Raw genomic sequence first — 13,531 nt, forward strand, 5'->3', positions numbered from 1 at the left:
CTCACTTATGTGGTGAGAATGTGGTAAAATAAATATATTTATAGCGTGCTATAAATATATAGTGTGCTATTATTTTATAGTGTGCTATTCTCTTCCACTTTAATTCACAAGAAATATTTACTCTTCATTTGTCTTTCTACTTTTGACATTTTAAACGAATCCACTTTGAATCTACAAAAATTCTAACATCTCTTTCTGGTGGTGTTATGGTATTGCGTAGGGATTCTGGTTATACCATAGTTTCATGAAAGGACAATGCCATAATGTACAAGAGCTAGTAAAATACAAATTTTGTCCTGCTTTGCCAGCTTATTAATTGTTTTTTTGGCCTAGCCTGACTTTGGATTTTAACCATTTTTAACTGCCCTTCCTTTGGTGTACAAATAAAAGGTATTAGAGTTAGGGATTACTAACTGTAAAGTTGGTTTAGCATGCAGGATGCTGCTGAGTACATCTATAAGAGCATATAAATACAATTTTTTTTTTTTTAAATAAAGATGAGCTTTTATTTGAGGTGCTTGGGATGCTTCACAAACATTCTGGCACACCCCTTTGGCTTGCTTACCCCACTGGAATATCATTTTACAAATTTTATAAATGATATCCCATTTCACATGGTTTGGGTACGTCAGAAGGAAACCTACAGAGTACTTCAGCCCCTGCCTCCCTCTCCAGCTTAGTCTCTCACGCTTTCCTGGTTCTTTGTCTCAGCTAGGCCTGAGAGGTTCTTCTCTCTTTATTTTCTGAAATAATACTCATTTGACTAACTCTGAAGCTTTTTTTTCAGAATTAGGAATGTCATTCATTACTCATGTATTCATATAGATTGTGAAATGAGCACTTTTTACATTGATTTACAAATGTCTGCTTATTTGTATGTCTCTTCCCTCAGACTGTATCAGTCAGGAAAACAGAGCCATTATAAGAATTATGGGACTAAGGGATTTATTCCAGGAATAACATTTTAACCAAACATGGGAGGAGCTAAGAAAATGAAGGTCTGGGAGGGGAGAATTAGTGGACCAGAGTACATGGGGCAGGGGATCAATATTTAGCCTGCACTAGTGAGGGATGCCAGTGAGGATCAGAGAAGCAGTCCGTCTTTAGGCTCTTTGAAGAACTACTGTCGGTCGGCAAGCTAAAGCTTGCAGGGACATCTGATAATCCAAGCATGCCCAGCGGCCAAAGTGGAAACATGAAGAGAGAGTTTGAAGAAATCTATGGAAACTGCCTCATGTGGAAAAACTCTGCTTAGGTGAAGCTGTCCCTGTGGGTCTGTAGCCTAGTGTCTGATGGTGGGCTGGGAGCTGCTGTTGGTTAGCAGGGAGCCCATAAGTTGGGAAGATGCTGTAGAGTGGAGAAGAGTAAACACAAGATGGGACCTATTGGGCACCGCTGTGTCTACCCTTGTGACTAACTATGGTGATCTGCTAAGAACAACAGCTTCTGGTCACTCCAATCTTCCTCTTTTGGCTAATTCTAACATGTAAACATGGGTGTGGCTGTAATTGATACCTAAAAATGTGAAAATGGCAATGGGCAGAGGCTGGAAAAATTTGTGGAGCAAGGTAGGAAAAGCCTAGAGTGCCTTGAACAGACTGTAAGAAGAAATATGGATATTAATGACTCTGCTAGTGAGGATGCAGAAAGAAGCGAAGAACATGGATAATAAAACATATGTCATTTTGCAGAATACATGGGTCATTATGAACAACTATAGGTAGAAACGTGGAATGTTAAAGGAGCTGCTGGTAAAGATTCAGAATGGAAATGAGGAATATGTTATTGAAAACTTGAAGAAAAGGCATCCTTGTTATAGAGTGGCAGAAGGCTTAGTGGAATTGTGTCCCACAGTTAAATGGAAAAGTGGAATTTGTGTGCTACCCGTTGTTGAATCGGTAATGACTCCTGACAACCTTATGAACAAGTGCTGTCCACAATATAATGTCCTCAACAACCCTGCTCAGCTTCTGTAGACTCAAGCCTAAGGCTTCTTTATGGAGTAAATCCATCTCATTTGTCTTCCTCTTTTCCTGCTGTCTTCTATTTTTCCCAGCATGATTGTCTTTTTCAAAGAACCTTGACTTCTCATGATGTGCCCAAAGTAGAACAGCTTCAGTTTTGTCATTTTTGCCTCCAGCAATGTTTCAAGCTTAATGAATGAATGAAGGTAAACAAAAATATTTAACAATTTCAATGTTTTCATTGTCTGTTAAAGTTGTGTATTTCTTCTGTAGTCATGATTTTTGTCTCCTTGATGTTCAAATGCAGTTTGCTGTTACATCTTCTTCTTTCACTTTCATTAGAAGCCGTTTCAAAACATTGCTATTTTCTGGCAATAAGATGTTGTAATCTGCATATCTTATGTTATTGATATTTCTTCCACCAGTTTTCACTCCTCCTTCCTCTGAGTGTAGTTCAGTTTTTTATACAATATGTTCTGTGCAGATATCAAACAAATAGGGAGATAAAATGCACCCTGGTCTGACACTTCTGCCTATAGGAAACCATTCTGCTGAGGAGATATTCTAGTGTTGAAGGCGCTTCCTGATTTCTTCTTGCTGCTTATAGTAAAACACCAGAGGAAAGAGATAGATTTAGGGAAGAAAAAGGAAATATGACTTGACTTGAGAAATTCTCAGTCTAGCCAAATTTCAAGAGATACTAAACTTAAGAGATTCATTGTCAGGATAGAAAAAGCTAATGATGTGGGTTGTACAATCTTTTCCTAATATCATGGAAAGAACAAAACATCATAGTATATAATGTCATAAACATTAAGTGTGTGACTCATAGATCCCCTCAGCTATCTCATCAGAAGCCAAAAATAGTGGTGTGACCATCTTGGAGGAGCTTCTCATCTAATGGAATAAATTCCCATAGCATACCCAGGAGACCTACAAAGTTTTTGAAAAATTTTTATCACAAAAACATTGTCAATTTGGACCCAAAAAACCCCAGACAGAATATGAAATGAAAGAAGGCAGGCTAATACTCAAAATTCTACAGGCATGTAACAGGCTGATAAGACTATTTGGCAGCAAACATGTGCGACCTTTCGGGAGAAAGACGTGATAGCACACAGAGTAGAACAGAGAGCCAGAAGGTGGGGCCTTGAACAACAGAGAGTTATTCTCAGGCCTTAAAATCTAATAGAATTTACCCAGCTGGATTTTGAGATTTCTTGGGACTAGTGACTCCTTTTTTTCTTCCATTATCTACCCTTTAAATGAAAATGTCCATTACTATTATCCTGTGCCTATCCTACCATTGCATTTTGAGAGCAGGTTACTTGGGTTTTGAGTTTCACAGGTAAACAGATGGAGAAGAGTGTGTCCTACTCATACCTAATTTAGATGATGAGATTTGAGGCTTTCAATCTGAGGAGATTTAGATAAAAGTTTTGACTTTGAGTTGATATTGTAATCTAATGAGACCTTTGGGGACCTTGGGGTAGAGTGAATGTATTTTGCATGTGAAATGGATGTGCATCTTTGGGGGCCAGAAGGTGGATTATGGTAGATAGAATAACTGTCTCCAAAGATGTTCACATGAATATTATATAAATATTATATAAAATTGCTGCTATAACAAATTACCACAAACTTAGTGGCTAAAACAATACAAACTTATTACCTTACAGTTATGAATATCAGAAATCTGAAATGGGTTTCAGTGGACTAAAATCAAGGTGTTGACAGGGCTGTGTTACTTCTGTAGAATGTGTTTCCTTGCCTTTTCCCACTTCTAGAGGCCATACCTTGGCCTGTGGCCCCCTTCTCCATCTGCAAAGCCAGTAGTTTAGCATATACAAATCTCTGACTCTGACAATGATTCTCCTGCTTTCGTCTTTCACTTATATGGACCCTTATGATGACATTGAGCCCACCCAGATAATCCAGGATGATATCTCCATGTCAAGATCCTTAACTTAGTCATATCTCCAAAATTCCTTTTGCTATGTAAATTAATCTATTCATGAGTTCCAAAGAGGAACATGTGGACATCTTGAGACCATTATTCTGCTTAGCACTTCTAGTTTGTCTAACTTCAAGTGTATGACCATAAAGTTGCTAATAATATCCTGTTATCTTTTTTTCTACTTTCTCTTGAACTCATTCCAATTAGGTTTTTATCCCAATATACCACTGGAACCATTTCTGTCGAAGCAACTGATGGCTTCCAGGTAGCCAAATTTAATGGGAGTTTCTCAGTCTTAATCTGAAACTTATTATCAGCTTTTGATCCAGTTGATCCCTCCTTTCCTCTTTGCTTGGCTCCTCAGATCTCTTTTCTATATATACTCTCTCTCTCCAGGTGACTTCATCCAATTTCACGGCTATATATACCACACACATGGACAATTCCCAAATTATATGTTCAGCCAGGACCTCACCCTTGAATTCCAGACTTGTGTATTTAACTGTCTATTCAATATCACCACCTGGATAGCTAATAGGCATATTAAACCTAAAAACTGATTTTCGACCTAAACCTGCTTTTCCTCTTGTATTCTCCATCTCAGTAAATAATTCACACAGCTACTCAGGCCAAAAAAAACATTGGAATCATCCTTGATTCCTCTTTTTCTTCTATACTTCACATCCAATCCATCATAAAATAAATATTTCAAAATACATCCTGTATCTGACCATTTCTTATTACCACCACCATTGTTAAGCTTATCTAAGCTATAAACTCTCACTTAGTAGACAGCAAAAACTCTCTAATTAGTCCCCCTTCTTAAATACTTGCCACCACCTTCTCTCCCCCAAGTATATTCTCCAGGTACCAGAGTGATCCTTTTAAAAGATCACACCCCTCCCTCCCTTTAAACTCTACAAAGGATTCATTCACTTTACTCTAGATTGAAATTTCAAATCCTTCCTATGATCTACAAACCCTATATGATCCTCTCTAACCTCATTTCCACTTATTTTGTCTTGTTCACTGCCCACTAGCCATGTTGGCTTTTCTACTCCTTAAATATGTTAAGCCTGTTCCTGTATAAGGTCCTTTGCACTTGTTCCCTCTATGCTGTTCTCCCACCGCCATCAAGGTTAACTTTTTTACTTCACTCATATGCTCAAATGTCACCTTTTCAGAGACCTTCTCTGTCCATTCTACCTTTCTATCTAAAACAGTATTCCCATCACTCTTTGCCCCCTTACCATGCTCTGGTTTTCATTCGGTATACTTTGTAACTATCTGATGGTATATTCTTATGTTTTCAAATCTGCATTCCCCACTAAAATTTAAGTTCCATGATGGCAACCTAATAATTAGTTTTATGTTTTATTGTATCCTAACACATAAAGCAGTAACTAGCACATAACAGGGGCTTGATAAATTGAACATTAAAAAATTTTTCTTTTATTCATTATTTTATCTGCTACTATGTACCCTATTTTAATTCATAAAGGCACAAAAATGAATGCTAATCTCTACTTTCCAGGAGCTCTTGATCTAGAAGAAGAGATATAAATACACAAAAAATTACATTCAGGGTACAAAGGACATAATTTATATAGAGGAGGTAGTGCAGAGAATTATTAGAAAAAAATGGAGAAAGTTTAACCAGAGCAGAATTTAAAATAATGCATAAAAGTTTATTAGGCGGTGTAACTAGAGTGAGAGGGAAGGCATTTCAAAATAAGGGTATAGTATATATATAAGCAGAGAGGCATGAACTAACATGGTATTTGGAAAACTATAAGGAGTTTGATATATTGGATAAAGTGATGTGGTAGAAAAGAAGGAAGAGTTGATGTTAAGTAAGCAGGGAGGACTCAGAATATGAAGAACCTTAAATACCGTGCTAAAGAGTGCAAATATTCTCCAGTAGCCAAAGGGGAAGCTCTGAAAACCTTTAAGATGAGGTTGATAAGATAGATTTTCACTCTGGCCATTTTACTCACACTTTAGAAATGTCATTCTAGCAGCCTTATTGGTGCCAAAGGTAAGAAATTCAGCTTGAAATAGTCCAGATGAGAGGTGATGAGAGCCTGAAGTAGAAAGTTGAGGGAAAATAAAAGAATGTATAAGACTATCATAATTCTATGAAAAAAAAATATTTTTTATCATCATACAACTTTTGGCTTTGTTTCTGTACTTTAAAAAACAACCTTCTATATAAACTTGGTCCCCAGTAGATATTCTTATTGGGAAAAAAAATACTGACCAGGCAATTCAAGTAATCCAGTTAGGATTGCAATTTATTTTTTTGTATTTACCATTTACCCTGTGAGCTTTGCGAGTGTAGTCAGTTCTTTAGAGACTAATCACCTCTGTATAGTGATAACTTTAATTTCTGAACAGGCAGAATAGAGAATAAGACTTCTTGGTAACATCTCTGAAGTACAGAGATCCTTCAAAGTCTTAAACAAATAGCTCTACTATTTATGAGGGATATTATTAATCATAAACTTTTTACACCACTGTACAAAAATTTAATAGAATTTATTAGGAATTTCAGAAAAACAAAGCTTTACAGCTATAGCTAATACATAATTTGAATAACAAAATATCTTTTCTTTTAAAATATTATGAATTTATTTCCAGTAGCATGCTTGTTGAAAATAATGAAGTATTTCCATTTACAAAAAATGTATTTATCAATAAAATACATAATAAAGTATAATTTATACCATATATGTAAACCAGTTTGTCTCCATTATCCATATTATGATTTACCATTATTTTATGGTTATAGTGTTTTAATCATAAACAGATGCAGAAATATATATTTACAGGAGATTCTCAAAATTAACGATTCCATTTAATAGTTACTGTTATATTTCATCAGTATTTTCTCTGCAATCTGGATTCAACATCAGGAGATAGACTGGTCCTTGGCTGACTGTTCTGTAACATAATTTCAGAATATTTTTTTACTGTAGTAGTCATAGACTTTAAGGTGCATTTCCTTCTAGATTACAGATTTTAATAAGACTAAACTCGTAATTCAAATTCTCAAATGCTACATATACATGAATCTCAACATAATGAGTACCACTTTATACAAGATATAGACTAAAAATAATTCATAATCTTCACTCTTTACTATTGATTAAGATATGCTTTAGAGGCACTTTTTATTGTAATCTGATGAGTAAATGGTCAAAATTTAATAATTTTATTTTTTATGGGGGAGCACTTGGAGCCATATAACATTAACACCTTAGGAGTAGTTTAACAACATATATTGGGCTAAATCTGCTTGGAAAGGTAATTGTTAAAAGTTCATTAAATTTATTTTATTTTAAAAAATAAGTAAAATATTCCAAATAAAAATTTTTCTTATAAGACTCATAGTGTTTACACTGAAAAATCATGGCAGGTGCCTTGAGGATGCCCTGTAGCAATTCTAGGGAGGTGTATTGCTTCTATATCATCTGTATTAGAACACAGGCTACTTGAGGGAAGGGAAGTGTTTTCCTCTTTCTAGTCCTAGCCCTAGCAGAATGCCTGACACATGATAACACCAAGGAAATATCTGTTCAGTGAAGAGACCAATATGATAACTTCTGTGAAAAGAAAAAATTAGGCTGCTATGGTTGCCAAAAGGAGAACATACTAAATTTTGGACAGGACAAAGCTGGGGCTGAACAAGCTTTTCTAGAGGGGGTGACACTGAAGTCAATTCTTGAAGAATAAGTAGGAGAAAGGTATTTAAGAGAGTAAGTCCTATGAGGCAGTGGGAGCAGCATGGGCCTTGGAAGCATGAGAGGAGTTCTAGGGAGATCTACTTGTACTCAATAGTGTATAAGTTCTGAGCTGGGTAGCAAATGGAGGTGAGGGTGGAAAGGTCTTGAATGCAGTTCTCTGAAGTTTTAATTTTATCTTTTAGGTGGTGGTAACCACTGAGGTTAGGTTTCAAGCAGGAGAGTGATATATGTTCATGTTTGTGTTTTAAAAAGAATTACTCTGGTAGTAATTGTGTGAAAGACGCACTGGAAAAAGTAAACATAGAGGCTGTTGAAATGGTCCAGATGGGACAGGATGAATTCTTAAACTAAGACACTATCAGTAGGGATGGGGGGTGGGTAATAGATTCAAGATGCATTTAGTAAGTATTATTAGGATTATTGTCTAAGGGTATGGGAGAATGAGAAGCCTGGATGACATACAAATTTGTCCAGGAAATTTGGCAGATGATGGTGTCATTAATTAAAATAAGATTTAAAAAGTAGAACAGATTTTGGGGGAAGAGGAGAAAGTGTAAATCCTGGCTCTGCCACTGAAAAGTTCTTAGACTTGAGAAAATTACTTGATGTCCCAAGCTAAGAAGATTAAAGAAGAGATATGTATGAAACCATTTGGCATAGTATTTTTCAGTAGTAGGAACCCAGTAGGTTCAGAATGCTGCTAGGTTCAGAAATTCAGTTTCCGAATTAACTACACTATACACATAAATTGTAAAGCCAGATATATATGATACATGTTATAATTTAAAAACAAAATTATTGTAAGTTCATATGGGTATGAAAACACTGGAGCTGAAATGTGAAATAAAAACATTAATAAAAAAATTACCTGCAACATCTCCAAAACAACAAATACTCTCAGATAGATATTTCTGTTATTGTATGAAGAGATGAAAATGCTTTTTTTTTTTAAGAAAATTCCCTATTGAAGAACTAGGCTGTACCACAATTGTCCTGGTAAATACAATATAGTTTTGATCATCTCTTGGGTCATACATATAGAAAGTTTATAATTAGGGTTCTATATTGCCTTTTTAGAATTTATGCATTAAATAATTTTACTTATCTGAAATATAATGGAGATCCAGGAACAAATTTTGAAAGGTTTTAAAAGATCAAAATATATCTAAAGCCCATATACTTTATTCCTAGATGAGGCACCTATTTATACTTATTTAATCTTGCTTTAAAAATAACTTGAAAAGCTGGGACATCTGTTCTGGACTCAAAATAAATTACAAGCAGCTAAATAGAACAAGATGTAGGTAGAAGCAATCCTAGGTGATAAAAAGGAAACAAACAGGCTCTAAAAATATAAACTTTGAAACTTTGCATCCACCATAAATGTTAACCTGGATCTAATAATGAGAAAACAATCAGACAAATCCAGATCATGAGATACTCAACAAGACAACTGGCTTGGACTCTACAAAAGTGTCAATGTGCGTGAAAGATTAAAAAGAATGAAGAGACGTTTCTAGGTTGAGACATAACAACCAAATGTAATGTATAATCCTGGGTTGGATCCTGGATCAGAGAAATGAAATAGCCACAGAAGACTTTTTCAAACAAAGGAACTTTAAATATGGAGTGTGTTTGAGATAATATTGTATTAATATTAAATTTCTTGGGTGTAATGATGATATCGTATTATGTATTTAGAGGGGAAGTATTATATCTATAATCTACTTTAAATAGTTTATTAAAATATATGTTTGTGTATGTATGTATATATGTATGTATTTATGAATGTATGTATGTATCTTTTATTTTACTCTATTGTATTCTGTTGTATTGTATTGTATTGAATTGTATTGTATTGTATTCTTCCATCCATCCATTATCCATCTATCCATCCATCCATCCATCCATCCATCCATCCATCCATCCATCCATCTATCCATTCATCCATCCATCAGATAAAGCAAGTGTGGCAAAATGTCAACACTTGGTAAATCCAAATGAAGAATACAATAACAAAAATAGCAGAAAAAAAGGGCAAACGAAAAATAAAAAAAAATCAAATTCCCATGCAGAATATGGTAGTTGAGTTTTGACGGGGGAGGAGGATGGGGTAATTTTGATGCCAGCTGTTTTAAACAGGTAGTTCATAATTCTGTGATTTTACATTATTTTCCTTGAAAATAAATGGAAGTATTCTGACCTATTTTAGTGATGTTAAAATAAGAAAGAGTAACATATTTGGAGACAAAGAAACCAAATAAAGCTAGGATTACCACCTGTCACAAAAAATAAAAAAGATGGAAGAGAAAAGTGATTTTAAGTCTACCAGTGGTTCCTAATCCACACCATTAACTTTTCTGTTATTTGTCAAATACTCTGGAAGTATAATGACACCGTGTCCCAATGTGCACAACAGAATAATTTGCTGATTACATAACTTTCTCTTCCTATTGAGTAGTATTTACAATCCCGCTCAGTTAGTTGTAGTTAGTACACTGTTTTCAAGTTGAGCTGAGGTGTTTAGAAGAGTGATCTCAGTCACTGCATCTTATCTTACTGAAGCGAAGAATCATAAATGTCATAAATGTCAGAAAATTGGCACAGTCAAAATTTAGACAGAAAAATTATCATGCAAAAGCTACTTAAATTGCTGAATTGGTGAGGATGAAAATGAGCAAAAAATCAAAATAGCATGTAAAAAGTAACCATGAAAAAATATATCAGGAGTCAAGGTGACCATTGCCAAAAGAGTTGTGTCTAAAAATCACAGCACCAAAACTGCCACACCTAAAGGGCCACTTCTAAGAAATATGTTCCTAGAGGTAAATAATAAACTTCATGAGGGCAGGCATAGCCTTTTTCTTATTCACTATTATTTACTACTATACCCAGAACATATTAAAATCTGAACATGGGTAAGACTATTTATGTAAAAGCAAGTAAGAAATGAAGTATACTTGCATAATCTTACTTTTTCCTGTCAAGATTTCAAAATTGAAGGTACATGATAAAAAATAATTGAACAAACATACAATTAATTCTCTAACAAAAAGGTTTTTTTTGTTGAACACCTAAATTGAGGATTATGAGAGTACAGGTAGTGTCTTAGTTTGAAGATGCCCTTTCTTTAGACCTGAATGTTACCTGATCAACTCTGGGCAGACATGATTTCTTCCTTCTGTGATTTCCTAAGATTGTATCACACAGTCTTAGTTTACTTTGTATTAGGGTTATTTGTATATATTATCCATGTGTGTCTTTTTCTCTTTTAGACTGAGAATTTCTGAATGCAAGGACTGTTTTTCATTTATGTGATCTTTACCAGAATCCAGCGCCAAGGCAAAAAAAAAAAAAAAATTCAAAATAATAATGTCTAGTTTTGAACCCTTAAGACATGAAAGGGGTATGAGCAAGAATGGGGTCATCACCAAAGTTCTTAACAATTTTCCAATTAGGTTACATATCTAAAATTATTTGAAGAATAGTGCACTGATACATGTTGCTGTTTCCACTACTGACAAAATACTCTGGATGTAAAAATTTTAATATTACAATTTTTAAAAACAAGAGTATATTTGCTTAACAAAAACATCTTATAATTGAAAGTTGTGGAGAAAAACTCTCTAAAAGCCAACCTCAAGAAAAATTAATATCAGTACAGGATTCTTACACACAAAATCATGAAGTTTCCTAAAATAAAAACAAAAGCTTAAAATACTTACCAGAAGTGCTTTATTTGTAAGGTATTTTTGATCGATGGATTTTTGCAAATGGTTTCTTGCATATCTGAAATGATTATACCATGATATAAAAACAATTGTTATGCATACTGAAAGAGAAGAATGACTAAAGAATCAAATATTAAATTCTAATGTGTCAAAATATTCAAAATTGAGTGAGAGGTCTTTATTGTCCCCAGAAGCAGTCTTTATACTTATATTAGCTTAGGAAATGGAAGTAATTTGATTAAAAGCAATTACATAAAACTTATGTTGATAATAGTACTTGGACTATTATATAACGATCTTTATTTAAGTGTTAGATTTTCATTCCTTTTTTATTTTTCTTCTTCTTTTTTTTTAAACCAATAAATGACTTTCATTCTTGGAGTATCTTAAGAAAGAGGAGATATTTATTTGCCATTAAGGCACAAAAAATTTGAGTAATTTGGTCAACTCTTGCATTTTCGATGTTTAGGCTTTTGTCTATGTAATAGAAAGGGTTTGGGCAAAAGAAAAAACATTCAGGGAGAATCTTTTACTTGAAGCATTTAAATATGTAGAAATATCTAAAAGAAAAAAACTTTCTAAAAAACTGACGAGGTTTTTATTCTATCCGCCTAATTTTGTGTCTTAAACTTATAGCTTTAGTTTTACATTGCTTTTGTGGTTGTAGCACCCTGCTTTTTATTACTACCTTATTTTTAAATTTTAATTTTAGAATTAACACAGAGTATATAAAACATATGCATATTTTAATTAATAATGATAAAGCTAATGTCTGTGTAACTACCTCGATTATGAAAGCTGAACATTTTCACTTTTTTAGAAGCTTTCTGGAGCTCTCTACTTCCACACTGCCTTGTGGATTGCACTCCCTTCTCCTACTCACAGAGGTAACCCACTATACTGACTTCATTTTTTTATAGTTTTAACACATATGCATACATCTCCAAAGAATAGTTTAGTTTTGCCTGTTTCTGAACTTCGCATAATTGAAATTGTACTGTTTTTTTCCTGCGATTTTTATTTTGTTGAAAATTATATATTATTTAGATTCATCCATGATGATGTGTATAGCTATAGTTTGTTCATTTTCCCTGATGAATAATACTCCAGCATATTTAGATGTTTTCAAAGTTTGGCTTTTAAATAATGATGATCTCTATAGACTTATACATGTTTCTTGATGCACATATGCAGGGTTTCAAGTAGGATATGCATCTAGAAGTGAAATTGCTGGGTTATAGGGTATGTTCATGTTCAATTTATTAGGTGGCAGCAAAGCATTTCCTAAAGAGGTTGCCCAGCGAGAGCTCCAATTGCTGTATGTCTTTACCAGCACTTAGTATTGCCAGGCTTTTAAACATATGTCTTTCTTATGAGAACGTAACTATATTTCATTGTTTCGATTTGCATTTCCCTATTTCTAATGAAGTTGAATATCTATTAATGTGTATCGTTTATTGTCATTTGCATTTCTTTTGTGAAATTCCTAAGTCTTTTTTTCCCCCTATTTTGTTGAGTTGTCTTTTTTTCTTATTGATTTATAGTTGTTCTTTACAGGTTTTGAATGAGTCCTTTATTCTATGTAGTATAAATAGTTTCATTTGTGGCTTCTTTTCATTCTTTTAATGATTCTGATATGAAGAAAGTTTGTAATTATTTGATTAAATATAGTCAAATTTATTGATTTTTCCTCTATACATTTCTTTTGTTCTGCTAAAGAAATCCTTACCCTGAGGCTAGAAAATATTATATTATCTCCTAATGGCTTTACACATTTTTTTTTTCACATTAATTCTTTAATCACCTTGGAACTGATTTTTATGTATGGTATTTGGAAAGGAATTCAATTTAATTTCTTTCTACTTGGTATCCAATTATTCTAATATAGAGTGACAAACAGCTTGCCTCAAAATGACCCCAGTTTTTCATAGCTTTTCTGTCAGTGTGCTATCTGGGATCCAAGAATGGGTTTTCATCCCATATGAGAGGAGTTATGCTGAAATCCAAAGAGATCATTAGCTCCTCTTCCTAGCAAAAAAAAAAAAAAAAAAAAGCTGCCATTTCTCACATGAGGATTCAAATTATATGTTTGTTAGACTGGTTTATATTGTCCCACAGGTCTTAGATCGTTCA

The 13,531-nt window shown here is 33.9% G+C and overlaps 1 protein-coding gene across 10 annotated transcripts in view; it reads right to left on the reverse strand.

Moving 5' to 3' along the window:
* CEP126 (centrosomal protein 126) overlaps positions 1-13,531 on the reverse strand; it is a 91,327-nt gene continuing 77,796 nt past the window's right edge. For 4 of the 10 annotated variants that reach the window (XM_039881946.1, XM_039881944.1, XM_039881940.1 and 1 more), the window contains 2 exons: positions 11,393-11,456; positions 5,351-6,005 (listed from right to left, as the gene is read on the reverse strand). In XM_039881946.1, coding sequence (XP_039737880.1) covers positions 5,969-6,005; positions 11,393-11,456 — 101 coding nt within the window. In that variant the 3' untranslated portion in view covers positions 5,351-5,968. Of the gene's footprint in view, positions 2,562-5,350; positions 6,006-6,444; positions 6,865-11,392; positions 11,457-13,531 lie in introns of those variants that run through there. The other 6 variants (XR_005657139.1, XR_005657136.1, XR_005657138.1 and 3 more) reach the window with 6 other exon arrangements.

Source organism: Pteropus medius, unplaced genomic scaffold (genome assembly GCF_902729225.1).
Source record: "Pteropus medius unplaced genomic scaffold, Ma_sr-lr_union100, whole genome shotgun sequence".
In the NCBI taxonomy this organism is placed as follows: Eukaryota; Metazoa; Chordata; class Mammalia; order Chiroptera; family Pteropodidae; genus Pteropus; species Pteropus medius.